At 41.0% G+C, this 15912-nt stretch overlaps 1 protein-coding gene across 1 annotated transcript in view; it reads right to left on the bottom strand.

The window, feature by feature from the left end:
- The window catches only part of cgnl1 (cingulin-like 1), a 150371-nt gene that overhangs the window by 36664 nt on the left and 97795 nt on the right, over window positions 1–15912 (bottom strand). Inside the window, exons 9-12 of the mRNA XM_041174928.1 lie at window positions 8963–9169; window positions 6980–7084; window positions 5203–5355; window positions 3720–3890 (exon numbers count right to left, since the gene is read on the bottom strand). Coding sequence (XP_041030862.1) covers window positions 3720–3890; window positions 5203–5355; window positions 6980–7084; window positions 8963–9169 — 636 coding nt within the window. The remainder of the gene's footprint in view (window positions 1–3719; window positions 3891–5202; window positions 5356–6979; window positions 7085–8962; window positions 9170–15912) is intronic.

The raw sequence follows: 15912 nt of genomic DNA, 5'->3' as shown, positions 1-15912 counted from the left end.
GCACACAGTACTCCAGGTGTGGCCTAACCAGCAATTTATACAGTTCCAGCATAACCTCCCTGCTCTTGTATTCTATGCCTCAGCTAATAAAGGCAAGTATCCCGTATGCCTTCTTAACCACCTTATCTACCTGCCCTGCTATCTTCAGGGATCTGTGGATATGCATGCCAAGGTTCCTCTGAGCTTCAGTACTTTCCAGGGTCCTACCATTCATAGTGTAATCCCTTGCCTTGTTCACCCTCCCCAAGTGCATTATCTCACTTGTGGGTACAGCCCTCAATGAATACCTTGGGGTTGAATTCCATTTGCCACTGCTCTGCCCACCTGACCACTCCATTGATATCCTCCTGCAGTTCACAGCTATCTTCCTCACTATTTACCACCCTACCAATTTTCGTTTCATCTGCAAACTTCTTGTTCATACATTTAAGTCCAAATCATTTATGTACACCACAAACAGCAAGGGCCCCAGCACCAAACCCTGCAGAACCCCACTGGAAACAGACTTCCAGTCACAGAAACATCCCTCTGCCGTCACCCTCTGCTTCCTGCCTCTCAGCCAATTTTGGATCCAATGTGCCACTTTGCCTTGCATCCCATGGGCTCTTACTTTCTTGACCAGTCTGCCATGAGGAACCTAATCAAAAGCCTTGCTAAAGTCCGCATCAAATGTATTACCCTCATCAACACTCCTGGTTACCTCCTCAAACAATTCAATCAAATTTGTCAAACACAACCTTCCCCTAACAAACCCATGCTGTCTATCCCTGATTAAACGGTATCTCTCCAAGTGCATATATATTCTGTCCCTCAGAATTCTTTCTAGTAACTCCCTCATCACTGAGGTTAGACTGACTGGCCTGTAAGTTTCTGCTATCCCTTCCTCCCTTTTTTAATAATGGGACAATGTTAGCAGTTCGCTGGCACTTCACCTGTGGCTAGAGAAGATTTGAAAATTACTGCCAGGACGCCTGCCATCTCTTCCCTTGCCTTCCACAACAGCCTGGGATACATCTCATCCGGGCTGCGGATTTATCTGCTCTTAAGGTTGCTAAACCCACTAGTACCTCCTCTGTCTCTTTGTTAACTTCCTCTAATATTTCACAGTCCTCCACCCTGATGTCTATACCTGCATCGTACTTCTCCATTGTGAAGACCGATGCAAGGTATTCATTGAGGGCAGTACCCATATCTTTCAGGTGCACACACAGATTACCTCTATGGTTCCTAATTGGCCCTACTCTTTCCCTAGTTATTCTCTTGCCCTTTATATATTAAAAAAACCCCTTTGGGTTTTCCTTTATTCTATCCACCAATGCTTTCTCATGCACTCTCTTTTTTAAGTTCCCCCTGCACTTTTTATACTCCTCTAGGGACTCTGCAGTATTGAGCTCTCAGTATATGCCATAAACCTCTCCTTTTTTCGTAATCCCAATCTTTATGTCCCTTGACATCCAGGGTTCTCTGGACTTGGTTCCCCCCTTTGTCTTTATGGAAACATATTTGCCCTGTACTCTCGCTATTTCCTCCTTGAATGCCTCCCACTGCTCTGATACAGTTTTATCTGCAAAGAGCTGCTCCCAGCCCACTTGGGCCAAATCATGTCTCACCTTAGTAAAACTAGCCTTTCCCCAGTTTAGAATTTTTATTCCTGGCCAGCATTATCCTTTTCTATAACTATCCTGAATCTAGCTGAGTTATGGTCGCTATCTCCAAAATGCTCCCCTACTGATACGCCTTCTACCTGCCCAGGCTCAGTTCCGAATATTAGGTCCAGAACTGCCCCCTTCCTTGTTGAGCTTTCTATGTACTGGCTAAAAAAAGTTCTCCTGGATGCAACTTAAGAATTTTGCTCTCTCCCTATCATGCACACTAAAACTATCCCAGTTAACATCTGGGTAGTTAAAATCTCCTACTTTTACTGCATTATTCTTACACTTCTCTGAAATGTGATTACATATTTGATCCTCTATCTCTCCCTGACTGTTTGGGGGCCTATAGTACACACACAACAGCGTGTTTGCCCCTTTTGTGTTTTTTACTTCTACCCATATGGCCTCATTTGATGATCCTTCCAGGATATTATCCCTCCTCACTGCTAGAATTGATTCCTTGATCATTAATGCAAACCCCTCCCCCACTGTCCCCCTCTCTATCATGCCTGAATGCCCTATAACCAGGAATGTTGAGCTGCCAATCCTGCCCTTCTTTTAGCCAATTCTCAGTCATAGCTATATCATCCTACTCCCACATGCCTATCTGTGCCCTCAGCTTGTCTAGTCTTATTCCTCAAGCTCCTTGTATTAAAATATATATCACTTAGCCTTGCTAAACTCACTTCTCTCTTACCTAGCCTATGTTTCCTCTGCCTTCCAGACTTACTAGCCTTTTAACTTCTAATTCCATTTCAGCTTCTCTCCCCTCTGAACTACTTTTCAGGGTCCCATTCCCCTGCCAATTTATTTCTTCACCCAGAGGGTGGAAGGAGTCTCGAACTCACTGCCTGAAAGGGTGATTGAGTCAGAAACTCTCATGACATTTAAGAAGTTATTTAAATATTCACTTATGTTGCCATAGCCTCCAGGGCTATGGGCCAAGCTCTGGAAAATGGTAGTGTAGTCAGATCTTTGTTGGCCGGTGCAGACACGATGGGCCGAAAGGCCTCCTTCTGTGCTGTAAACATCTATGAGTCTGTGTCCTAACTTGCATCAAGTCACGATCACTCAACTGTGTCTCACAGACCTACACTGGCTCCCAGTTAAGCAACACCTCGAGTTTAAAATTTTCATCCTTGTTTTGAAATTACTCAAGGCCTCACTCCTCCTTATATCTGTAATCTCCTTCATCCCTACAGTCTGCCTCTTTAGTATTCCTGTTTTTAATCATTCCATCATTGACGGCTGGGTCTTTAGCTAGCAAGGCCTTAAGCTCTGGAATTCTCTCCCTAAGCTATTGGATCTCTATATCGTCCTTTAAGTAGTTCTTGAAAACCATCTCTTTAACCAGACTATTGACCCTAATATCTCCTAATGTGGCTCAATGTCAAATTTTGTTTGATAACACTCCTGTGTCGTGCCCTGGGACACTTAACACATTAAAGGCGCAAGTTGTCATTAAGTAGAAGTTCACAAATGTACTTGTCCATAGCTGACCAATTCCTGAATGTGCAGGATTTTGTTCTTTAATATACTCCTTCTTTCTCTCAGAGAGAGCAGGAAACTCTGGGAATATTATCAGCAACTCAAGTCACGAGTCTGCAAATTTTGAAATGCAGCTGAAAGAAATGTTTTCAGTGAAGTCATGTACAACAAATGAAGGAGCTTTTAACAGGTAAATGGTCTGAAGATTAGCTAGGAAAACTAATAATTGTTTCTTTGCAGTTAATTATATTGAAAGCTCATATCTTGAAAATGGCAATGAAAGGAAAGTGCAAATGCCTCTGTATAAAGATATTTAGGAAGCCCAAGGCTTCACTATTTACCACAATCTTCTACAACGTTTAGAATGATGCAAAGTTAATATACTTTTCCACCATTGTTATTCTACAAAACAAACAAATTTAAAATTTCATCTTACTGATGCAATCAGTTAGTTTTCTGTGTTGTGTTAAAAGTAAGTTAAGAATTTGATCAACTTTCCACCGAATTCAACTTGCTTTAGAAGTCTTTGGTCAAAGGTTATTGGTCAAAGGTTAAATAAACACAGTTATCTTGCATTACCTCATCCTGCAGTTTCTTGGTTATTAGTTGAGATTTCTCAGCCTCCAGGGCTTTAGTTTTCAGTTGCTGCTGCAGGACATTCAATTGACTGCGATTCTTTTCCTTGCACTCATCAAGCTCCTTCCGCAGATCAAGGTTTGACCTTTGAGCATTCTGACTCATCTCAGCCATCTGCATAAGGTAACAGCAGTGAAATGAAAAGTGGGGGAAGGGGAAAAAGAGGTAAAGAAGCTTTTCTTTTAAAGGTCCAAGAAAAAAGGTGAATCAGAATCAGAGTGTCTTACGGTGCAAAAGGAGACCATTTGACCCATCATGCCTATGTCTGCGCTTTGAAAGAGCTATTCAATTCGTTCCACTTAACCACTCTTTCTCTATAGCCCTGCAAACGTATCCAATTCCCTTCGGAAAGTTACTATTGAATCTCATTCCATTGCTCTCTCAAAGTCATAACAACTCACTGTGTTAAAAAAAATTATCCTCATCTCTGCTCTGGCATTTATGCCGGTGTCCTTTAGCTACCCACCTCCCTGTCAATGTAAACTTCTCCTTATTTACTCTATTGAAAGCCCTCATAATTTGAAACACCTTTCTTAAATCTGCCCTAAGGAGAACAATCCCAGCTTCTCTAGTCACTCCATACAATTTAAGTCGCTTATCTCTGTGATTTGAAGTGAAGGAAAATTTCTGATTTGCATAAAAAAGCAAGAATCACAGGATGGTACTTCTTTCCACAGAATGGCACAAAGACATTTTCACAATTGGCTCTTCATCATCTCCTCCCTCTCAATTATTTATTCCCCAGGCTAGAGGGCAGGCAGGTGACTTGGTTGCACACTGGTCTTTGCCAGTGCAGCTGTACTGCCACTAGATGAAAGAAAGAAGCCTATGGGTCTGATTTTGTGTCTCTCCTTCAAAGAAAAAACCCATATCCCTTACATTAAACCAAGTTCCAATTGTTTGGGACATTATCCAAAGCATCATAAATGTTCCAACCTGCTTAAGTTGACTGCACACACTGGGCAATCAGGTTTCCTTTAAAATCTGGAACTATAGTGTGCATGCTCTGCAGGCACATTTATGATACATAATATGTCACCTTCCCACCCTCGAAGCAAGGAAGTAACATGGGGACACCTTAAAAAAAAGTGTAGAGCTAATAAAATGTACTTTAATTACTTACTACTGTATTTAGGAGATTTACTCAATAATTTCACTATTTGAAAGCCTTTGAATAAGCACAAATTTGAGATTTAACTTTATTTGGTATTTTATTATTTTGATATTTCTTTTGAGGGGCTGAAGTTGACTTGAGGAATACATCAAAGTCACGCTTAAATTCACATTCTATTGACTGATTATTATTTTAACAGGGTTATGAAGTGGGAAAGTATCCTCCCGCCGTGAATTATTGAAGAGTAACATTCATTGGATACATGTCTAAATGGTTTGCACTGTGTTGAAGTGTTGACATAAAGGATCCAACCTCTTTCTCAAGCTTTTCAACCATCTTCTCCAATTGCCTCCGCTCAGCCTCCATTTCATTCTTTGTTTTCTTTAAAAGATCTCTCTGAACTGTTTCTGTTTTAAGTCTTTCATTTAATTCCTGGTGCTCCTGCGATCGCTTGTTGAGGCTTCTCTGTAGATTGAGAAAGATATCAATTAGCTAAAATTATTCATTATATTAAGGGTATCTTCACAGGCAAATTAAATGCTGTTGTGTAGTAATTGTTTATGCTTGGACTAAGGTTGGGTGATGGACGACCAAAGCATCACAAATAAATTACTTGTAGATGTTAGTGCTTTTTAGACACATTACCACAGTTGTTTTAGCAGGGTACAGGCAAATAAAATTACATCATGTAATACTGCACATTGACTTGGAGAAATAAAGTGGACATAACACGCCACAGCATTAATTTACCTGCTTCAGCCACCTCCTAGAATCAATCTCCTCTTTATCCTTCTCATCAACTTCCATCCCTGACATTTCCAATCTCCACAAGATCTCAGAACTCCCTCTGACACCAGCCTCCAATTTCTCCACCCCCTCCCCCCACCTCCTCTTGACTCCGAACTTCCCTCTGATCCTTTCTGCCCCCCCAGCTCCTCACCTATTTCCCCCTCTCCACTCCAGACCATGATCTTCTCTCCACCCTCATCCTTCCCAATCCCTCCTTCCCCCTCCTTGGCCACAGCCTGATGCCAAAGGCCTACTCACTGACAGCTGCTCAATCTGGCTGGTTGTGGCTGGGAAACGGAGATTAGAAATAGAAAATCAGGTCCTGCTGTTAAATTCGGCATGGCCTGCAGAAAAGCCATTCTTTCAAGCTTCCCTGCCTCAAACCAGCAGCCCCACCCACTTCCCCTCCAGGTTAACATACAGCCCAGTGTCTTAAATGGGCATTTCCCAGATAGATATTCACAAACAGCAACTTTAAATTGTACACAAGCTCAGCCATTGTAAGATAAAATGCAGCTACCACGTTGCTCCAAATTGGTCTTGCAGAACAACTTCAGAAAGAAGTTCTGGAATAAAAATATGTTATACAACAGGTCACTAGCTGACTAAAAGATTTCACAAATAGTTATTATATTTAAATACGTAGAAATACTGTGGCAAGAAGTACTTACACTCCAAAAGTATTTTTCACAAACATTGTGCGATAAGCCTACCTATAAATATTCCTACCTGAGGGGGAAATTTACAAATTTTGGGGTCAGAGGGGAGCCTGTCGAGATTTGCCAGTTATCTCTCCTGACTAGAAAAGACAACTGAATTACATTAATCATTCAGTGGGTTTTGTTGTTCAGAATGTTTCCCAGTCATTGGTGCTGATCCCAGCGTCAACGCAGATAAAGATTCAGCAGTGGTCAAGTAATTGGCACACTGAGATCCACATGCAGGATCAGGAAAGGTACGAGGTTCAATCAATCATCTTAATAGTTCTTTTCTGTCCAACTATGGTAGGTCTTCAATAGATTTCCCTCAGACTTAGAAAATTAGAGTTTCTCTCCTTAGATGGAGGAATTACATTTCTTATTACATGTCTGGCAATTGCATAGTGAAATAATGGATAGAAATGTGTCTCTCTGTCATTTTAGTGTCCATAGCTATTATCTCATAGCATAGGAACAAGGCCAAGGTTACTGGGGTTGGAAAGGTAACTTTACATTGAAAGTGATTCACTCCCAAGAATCGTGCTCCGCTAAATTGGTTTTCTTTAGTTTATTAGTGCACTGCTTGGTGCTCAACTAAATACCTGGACTTCTTCCAAGCGGCTCTCCAAAGCTCTTTTTGCCAATGAAATGTCCTGTTCTTGGTCTCCAATTTCTCTCAAGGCAGCTTCCAGCTGCTTCTTCTCCTGCTGCAAAAGTTACAGTGGAACAGTTTTTAAGCTTATCTCTGAATCAAAGTTCAAAGAGACAGTTGCTTTATTGTCGGTTTACTGAGTAGCAATATTGGAATGCTGATGTCTCAACTCGGACTCACAAGGTTAAGTCCGTTTCAGATGGCACTTATGTTTGTGTTTCTCTAAAGCAATAAGATAGCCAGGAAAGGAACAATGACGAATGAAAATATCTTTTCCAATTCCGTCTCCTGAACCAAGGAGTGATAACAATAGAATCCAATATGGAAATATTCGCAACTTGCTCTCTTAACATTCAACATTACCGATGTGAATGGAAACATCAGTGAAAAGATAAAATCAGATGTAGTTATAATAGAAATTAGGAAAATGGGAAATTACAAATTTTGGGGTCAGAGGGGAGCCTGTAGAGATTTGCCAGTTATCTCTCCTTGCTAGAAAAGGCAACCGAATTTAATTAATCATTAGGTGGGTTTTGTTGGTCAGAATATCTCCCAGTCATTGGTGCTGATCCCAGTGTCAACACAATTGAAGATTGGAAATGAGGAAAACGGTGATACAACACACCTGTTTCACTAATATCATCTTTATCCCCAGGATCTTACAGTTCAATTGATTTATAATTGCCTCCAACCTCACCCTTAAATCCCACCAACCACCCCCAAAAATACTCAAATCAAAATTCACAAATCAGCTCTACAATTTTTTCACCCAACAGCAGATTAGCACAGGCTTCCCAAACTGGTTTTATCCTGCTGCATGTTTAGTTACAACTTCGGGAGCTGGTACCAAATCTGTTTTTCTTGTCCTGGTTGCAGAATTTTTTTTCTTGTAAGTCTGGAATTCTGCCACTGGATAAAGGAGTCAAATTTCATGTAAACTCAGGGAGTTGACCCAAAAAATGCTGGTAGAAAAACAGATGGCGTTCAATGAATCACTGCAGATATATATATGTATATAGTTCTGTAGCATGTTTTAGGAGGCATTTTTATTAATATTAATATATATTTTCTTGCAGGACATTAAGTGTTTACCTCTAACCTTCACATTTTATATAACAGCAAGAAATTAAAAAAACGAGGAAAACATGACTAGTACAAACCATTTACATAAAATAATGTTAATTTGCTTTTGACCCTTTTAACATTTAATCAAAAATAAAGTATTCCAATCAAGCTATTAGAAGGCTGAAATAAATGCATGAAAATACTGGAGTTGCCTAGCTAAGACGTTACTGAATAAAGGCAGCAAATAGAATGGTCAATAACCAGCAGTTAGGCTTTCTGAGGAGTTATAAGGCTTGCGGATCTGAAGAAAATGGGCCCAGAGTGTGGTCCTGATTATTGATCAGACCCCTTCCAGCTATCCTTGATCGGGCAAAAGTGCCCTATAAGATGTCATAGCCCATGGTTCGGGTGATCACTGTAAGCTCCTCTGAAGCCAAGTGATGTGAATCACGAGGAAGCTTTCATGATGGCAGGTCACTGAATGGTCTGACTTAGTAGCTTCCTGACTGCTCACTAATCCTTATGGGTGAATGGAATTGATCAGGCCTGGAACTTCATTCCTCCAGCAGTAATTGTCTGTTTCTGAGGACCACCTCATGAGGCTTCATGGGGCACTTTAGTAGTGCACAGCTCTTTTGCTTTCTCAGTGAACTGTTCAACAGCATTGGCTAACTTTAAACTAAAGATTGCTTGCTCTCCTTCATCAAGAAGGCACTTCTTAGCTGTTTTCTGTAAGATGCAGACTTTATGATATGCCATATCAAAGCCACTGGAACTCTATACTACATAAACTTAATACACTGAATCTTCAGATAAAGTTGTAAGGCAGAGGTTGTAGATATAAACAGTGTCTCTGCAGCTGCATTACCTCCAGACGTGCAAGTTTATCCTTCAGCCTATTCTCTTCTATCTTCATGTTAGAAATTATTTGATTGAGTTCACTGATTTCAGCCTGCAATTTGATAACTTTTCTTTTCAGGGTTTCATTTTCATCCGTAAGACGTTTTGCATGATCCTCTGCAGTGTTCTTCGCTTGTTTGGCTACAATTTTTTCTTGCTCCAGTGTACTTTTGCTCTGTTGGCATAATATAGTAATAAAGGCTGTGAGATTTTAATTTTCTTCTACAGTAAGTCTTCTACAGTAATAAAGAGGCTTCTTGCACAAGACAAAATACAATCGATCTCACAGAGGATTGATTACCTAATATGGCCACAACTTATCAACCCTGAACAGATTTCTTTAAAATCTCTATGAATCAGTATTGTCAAGAGAGATTTTTTTAAAAATACATTCATGGGCCAGGAAACAGTCACTGGCCTAGCAATGCTCAAACTGGGAGAGTTGGTTCATGAAAACACGTCGAGTTCCTTGCCAACATTCCTTACCAAAATTCAATCTACTCCCCAGAAAAATTTAAATAAATAATCTTAACCACTCCCCATTTCAGGAGTTTTACCTTCACTCTTTTTTGTTCAGCCAGGACATGGGATTCTATGACTCCTTGAAGAGGTGGATGTTGTGTGTTGCACTGAGAAAAATTCACAGCAGGCAGCCAATGTTGAACTAACTTTAATTAAACCTCCAACAGAGAGGGCAGCAGAGAGAGCAGTACAACAAAATGCTCAGATTTTGCAATATGTGACAGTGGAGAGCACAGAAAATATATGAAATGTTAAAAAATAAGTGACAAAAAGAGGTTATTCACCTTCGCACTTGTATATTACATAACAATATCTACCCAGAAATGAGTGATGTGTTTACGTTGATGCCATGCCTGTAACAGCCGCATCCAGTGAAGGAACAAAAAAAGAACAGACCCTAAAAGGTGAAGTGCTTTATTTTGTCATTGATGGCACTTTGCCTTCAGCAGTGCAAGAACCACTACCAGCACTGTGCAGCCAAAAGGCACTAACACTGCTTCACTGCAGAGCTACCACCTGTGACTATTAATCAGTAAAAAATGCATCATTATCAAAACATATAGGTCAATGGAAATAGGGCTTATGTCTTGATTCAGTTACAACAGGTGTATTTCATGGAAGATCAAAGGCACTTTCACATTTAGTGCTTATTGTGGGAGAATGTTGTCAATACACATGAAAAAGTGTAGATCTATGATTCTGTTCATTGGGATAGGGGACTTATAAAAACATTAAAAATGAGGAGTTGACAAAAATACATTTCTCCAAAGAAAGACTGGAGTGTAGAAATGCCTCAGATCTTTAAATGTTTGAAAACCACACAAGATCAAAATGAAAACACTTACCACCGGAATAAAGGGGATCCACAGTTCCCAACACAAAGCAGACAGGCATACAATAGGAACATGCTTGTATTTGGTAAATGCTGTTATTCAGAACAATGTAGGGAAGAAACCATAGAGATATGTGTGCTGTAAGAATGCTACCACGGTTCCTACTTTTCAAAGAAGTTAAGGATTATCAGCAGGCAGTGTCAGTAACAAGTGATAGAGTATTGTCATCTGTTTACTTGTAAGATCAAGTTATCATGTGTATCTTTGGCCTGGCCAATAGCACAGTTTACAATAATAATCTCATTTGGAAGAACAGGAGTTCCTCTGAAGTTGTTTGTTCGAGCCCTGTGAACCAACACACATATGAAAGGCCACTATGTCCATGTGATGCTCTCACCAATTTACTTTTCTTTTTGCTGCAATTGTTACTAAGGCCAATTTCTAAAAGGAAGTCAAAATAATGTGCATTTTTATAACTATGCTGTGTTTAATTTAAGCAGTGCACAAAGTCACGCTTAGCAAATAAGTGCAAATGGCACTAACTTCAACAGAAGCTCATTACAACCACAAAACTACACCTGTGGGAGTCAGAGGGTCACATTCTTTATAATAAAGTGTGCCAGCAACAGTAGGAGTACCATCCCTGTTACTGACTGCACACTCTCAATATAAAAGTACCGATAGAGATTTTGAAATGTCAAGTACACAGAACCCTTCTGCCCATAATTCTGCTTTCATCGAGTATCTTTTCCTGTAACCTGTAATAGCTTATATTCCTATGGCTTTCCTCGGTAGAGGGTATCTTGAAGCACTTTACAGAAAAGTGGTCACAACGCAGGAGAGGAAAAGCTCAGAGGGAAAAATAGGGGTCCAGGAAAGAAAATGAAAGCACAGTTAAAGAGAATGGTTTTAAGGAAGCTTTTGTAAACATTAAGAGGTGGAGGGAGTTTGGTGAGCTCCAGAGACCGGGTCATAGGGCCTGAAGCAATGGCCATATTTGAGGGCATAGGAAACAAGAAACAAATCAATACTTAAGGAGCTGAGTAATCATGTAAGGACATATAGTTGGAGGAGATTGTAAAAAAAGGGTAGGGCGAGACCATGGAGGAATTTGAACAAGATGATGAACATCCTTTAGTAGCTACATTGGTAAGTAGGATAACTACAGAGCTGTTCAACAATTTAAGTGGCGTAATGAGGGTGAAGGCTTTGTACAAGTCAGGGTACAGGTATACTTAATAAAGATATGCAGGCAGATAGGCCAGCAAAAAGAGTATTTGAGAATTCCACCTGTAAAAATAAAGCAATGATGAGAGGAAGAAGAAGAAAGCAATGTTTCAGAGGTTGAAGAATATGGTTTTATATTGGATACAAGGAAGATGCTCAGCCTGAGGCCAGCAAGGTGCTGAGCCTTCAAATCATCGGATTAAACTTGAGGTGGCAATTGGGAAGGTTGATGGAGTCCAGTTGGGCACTGATCCAAAGGCGATGGTTTTGGTTTCACAAGTATTAAAGTGGATATGAATTATGAGTCATTCCAGAGCTTCAGCTAAAACTGTCAGTGAGAAAGAATGGCAACAGGTAGGGAATCAAAGGCAGAGGTGGAGGGGTAAAACAGTGCGTCTCAGAATACTTGCAGATGTTGACTCCAAGCTTACTGAGGGGGCAGTAGGTGAGCGAAGAGGAATTCCTGGGGTACAGTAAAAATGACCAGATGAGCTTGGGTGGAGAAAACATTGGCAGAGATGTAATGGCTTCATTATGATGGCTGGGACTTGGCTTGGAAGAAACAAACCAGAAGTGGGGGGAGGTTGTGGAAGAGGCAATGGAAGGTAATGGATGGTCAAAGAAGAGGATAAGGAGACAGAATGAGACATGGTCAAAGTCTCAGAGAACAATAACTGTGGCTTAGACCTGGACAATCTTAGTGCTGTGGGTGGGTGAAACCCAGATTTGAAGAGATGTGAGTGCTATAGCAAGAGTGGAATATGAGAGAAATTGGAGATTAGTTGAAAATAATGGAGTGGCTGGGAGGGTTTTAAAGGATGAAATGATGATGGCAGTTTTGAAGAAGGAAGGTACAAAATCAGGAAATAGGAACAGATTAATGAGGTGAGTCAGCAAGAAGCTGAGGAAAGGAAGTGAATGGACAGTGCCTAATCACCAAGGTTCTAGGAAACAATTAGTGACAATATGGTTTTATTGGGAGGGGGAGGGCCTTCCTTAAAGGAATGCAGTCATTCTACAGGCTGCTGTGTTATTGAGGACTTTGGGCAAGTTGAGAAATATGACGAGTAAAAGTTAGTCCCAAGAACACCACAGATGAGAGAAGCCCCAAGACCAAGGCAACTTAGTGATGGCTGGTACAGTATAAAAACAGCAAGGAAAACTATGAAATCCCACCTCTACAGTCACTACACCTTAAAAATTACTGGACTTTTTTTTAGTTTGACAGAGGGAAAAAATCAGAACAAGTGACTTGGACCTCACTTACAAATGTGTCAAACAGAGCTCAGAGTTACTAACTCAATGGGAATTTGGTTTATTCCCGGTGCAACACACCCTTTCTCAAAATCAGCTAATTTGCCAGCTGATTATCAAAATGAATGATGCAAGGGCAATTATGAATCAAATAGTTTAAAAAATAGCTAGAAGCTGCAAAAGCAAACAATAGATGAATTCATACTCATTTACTAAAGGGAGGGGTTCTGTTTAGAACCAGTATCTGGAGGATTGAATATTTTTACTTCATACTAAGATTACTGTATCAGTTGCTATTTATTCCAGCCTTTTATGCTTTGCACAGCATTATACCAGGAACATTAGAAATCAGTGTAAGCAAGCTCAGAGATGGCCTCTTCAAGTGAATATTCCTTGCCAAGATTCCACATTTTATCACTTCCACACCCACAGTTCCCTACCTCTTTCTACAATATGTATAGTCTCCACCCAAAGCTGTTGCCAAAAGTAATGTTTTGACATTCCAGCAAAACCCTCAAGGGAATATTTCATCAGTGACAGTGAGATATGTCAGACCTCCAAAGGGAATGCAGGATCCATCCAGCATATAATAGCCTCCCGTATTGATGAAAAGAATGCTTCGAACTCATATTCACTGGCAAATATCCTGTTTATTAAGCAATAGAGATGGTAACTGAACCTCAATTGGGCCCTTAAAACTGATTCTGAGGCTCACAACCAACCAATATTTCACACGTTAAATCATTTTGAATCGTCAAGGTGATGAGATATTGGTCTGTTCCTAAGATTATCAGCTCTGAAAAAGAAACAAATCCAAAATATTGGCTGGTTGTTCTGTCAGATGCTGAATGACCTACCTTGTATTTCTAACTTATCCTTTTTAAATTTCCAATGACTGCAGTACTTCACTTTTTAAAGAGGCCAGGAAAACTCGGGAGGGTTTAAACTAGTATGGCCGGGGGGGGGTGGGAACCAGAGCAATAGGTCAGCAGGTGAAATAAATGACTGGGAACTAGTGAATATGCTCAGTAGGACTAAGAGGAAGAGCAGGCAGGAAGAAATTACTGAACACAGTGGGACTAGGGGTCTGAAATGCATTTGTTTCAATGCCAGAAGTATAACAGGCAAGGCAGATGAGTTTAAAGCTTGGATTAGTACTTGGGATTATGATGTTATTGCTATTACAGAGACTTGGTTGAAGGATGGACAGGATTGGCAGATAAACATTCCAGGATTTAGATGTTTCAGGCAGGATAGAGAGGGATCTAGAAGAGGTGGGGGAGTTGCACTGCTGGTTAAGGAGAATATCACAGCTGTACGACAGGAGGACACCTTGGAGGGCTCATGCAGCGAGGCAATATGGGTAGAGCTCCGGAATAGGAAGGGTGCAGTCACAATGTTGGGGGTTTACTATAGGCCTCCCAATTGCCGGTGGGAGATTGAGGAACAGTTATGTAGGCAGATTTTGGAAAGATGTAAAAGCAATAGGGTTGTTGTGGTGGGTGATTTTAACTTTCTCTATATTGACTAGGAATCACTTAGTGCTAGGGGTTTGGATGGTGCAGAATTTGTAAGGTGCATCCAGGAGGGCTTCCTGAGACAATATGTAGATAGTCCAACTAGGGAAGGGGCAATACTGGACCTGGTATTAGGGAATGAACCCGGCCAGGTGGTCGAAGTTTCAGTTGGGGAGCATTTCGGGAAAAGTGACCATAATTCAGTAAGTTTCAAGGTACTGGTGGATAAGGATAACAGGAGTCCTCGGGTTAAGGTGCTTAATTGGAGGAAGGCTAATTATAACAATATTAGGCAGGAACTGAGGAATCTAGACTGGAGGCGAATATTTGAGGGCAAATCAACAACTGACATGTGAGGGGCTTTCAAACGTCAGTTGATAAGAATTCAGGACCGGCATGTTCCTGCTAGGATGAAGGATAAGTATGCCAAGTTGCAGGAACCTTGGATAATGAAGGATATTGTGAGATAAGTCAAAAAGAAAGGGGAAGCGTTCATAAGGGCTAAAAGGCTGGGAACAGATGAAGCCTGTGGAGAATATAAAGAAAGTAGGAAGAAACTTAAGCAAGGAGTCAGGAAGGCTAAAAGGGGTCATGAAAAGTCATTGGCAACCAGGATTAAGTAAAATCCCAAGGCCTTTTATACATATGTAAAAAGCAAGAGGGTAGCCAGGGAAAGGGTAGGCCCACTCAGGGACAGAGGTGGGAATCTGTGTGTGGAGCCAGAAGAAATGGGAGAGACTAAATGAATACTTCTCATCAAAATTCACAAAGAGAAGGACTTAGCGGTCGATTTGTCTGGGGAAGAGTGTGTAGATAGCCAGGATCAGGTTGAGATCAAAAAAGAGGTGTTGAGCATCTTGAAGAATATTAAGGTGGATATGTCCCCAGGGCCAGATGAGATCTACCTCATAGTACTGAAGGAGGCAAGGGAGGAGATTGCTGGGGCCTTGACAGAAATCTTTGTATCCTCACTGGCTACAGGTGAGATCCCAGAGGACTGGAGAATGGCCAATGTTGTTCCATTGTTTAAGAAGGGCAGCAGGGATAATCTCAGAAATTACAGGCTGGTGAGCTTTACATCAGTGGTAGGGAAATTATTGGAGAAGATTCTGAGACAGGATTTACCACCATTTGGAAGCAAATTGGCGTATTAGTGAGAGGTAGCATGGTTTTGTGAAGGGGAGGTTGTGTCTCACTAACTTGTTCGAGTTTTTCAAGGAAGTGACAAAGCTGTTTAGAACCTTGGTTAGGCCACACTTGGAATATTGCGTGCAATTCTGGTCACCACATTACCAGAAGGGTACGGAGGCATTGGAGAGGGTGCAGAGGAGGTTTACCAGGATGCTGCCTGGTCTGGAGGTTATTAGCTATGAGGAGAGGTTGGAGAAACTTGGATTGTTCTCACTAGAGCGACGGAGATTGAGGGGCGACTTGATAGAAGTTTACAAAATTATGAGTGGCATGGACAGAGTAGATAGTCAGAAGCTTTTTCCCAGGGTGGAAGAGTCAATTACTAGGGGACATAGATTTAAGGTGAGAGGAGAAGACTATAGAGGAGATTTGCG

The sequence above is a fragment of the Carcharodon carcharias genome, chromosome 26, assembly GCF_017639515.1.
Source record: "Carcharodon carcharias isolate sCarCar2 chromosome 26, sCarCar2.pri, whole genome shotgun sequence".
In the NCBI taxonomy this organism is placed as follows: Eukaryota; Metazoa; Chordata; class Chondrichthyes; order Lamniformes; family Lamnidae; genus Carcharodon; species Carcharodon carcharias.
This window is presented reverse-complemented; position numbering and strand designations above follow the sequence as displayed.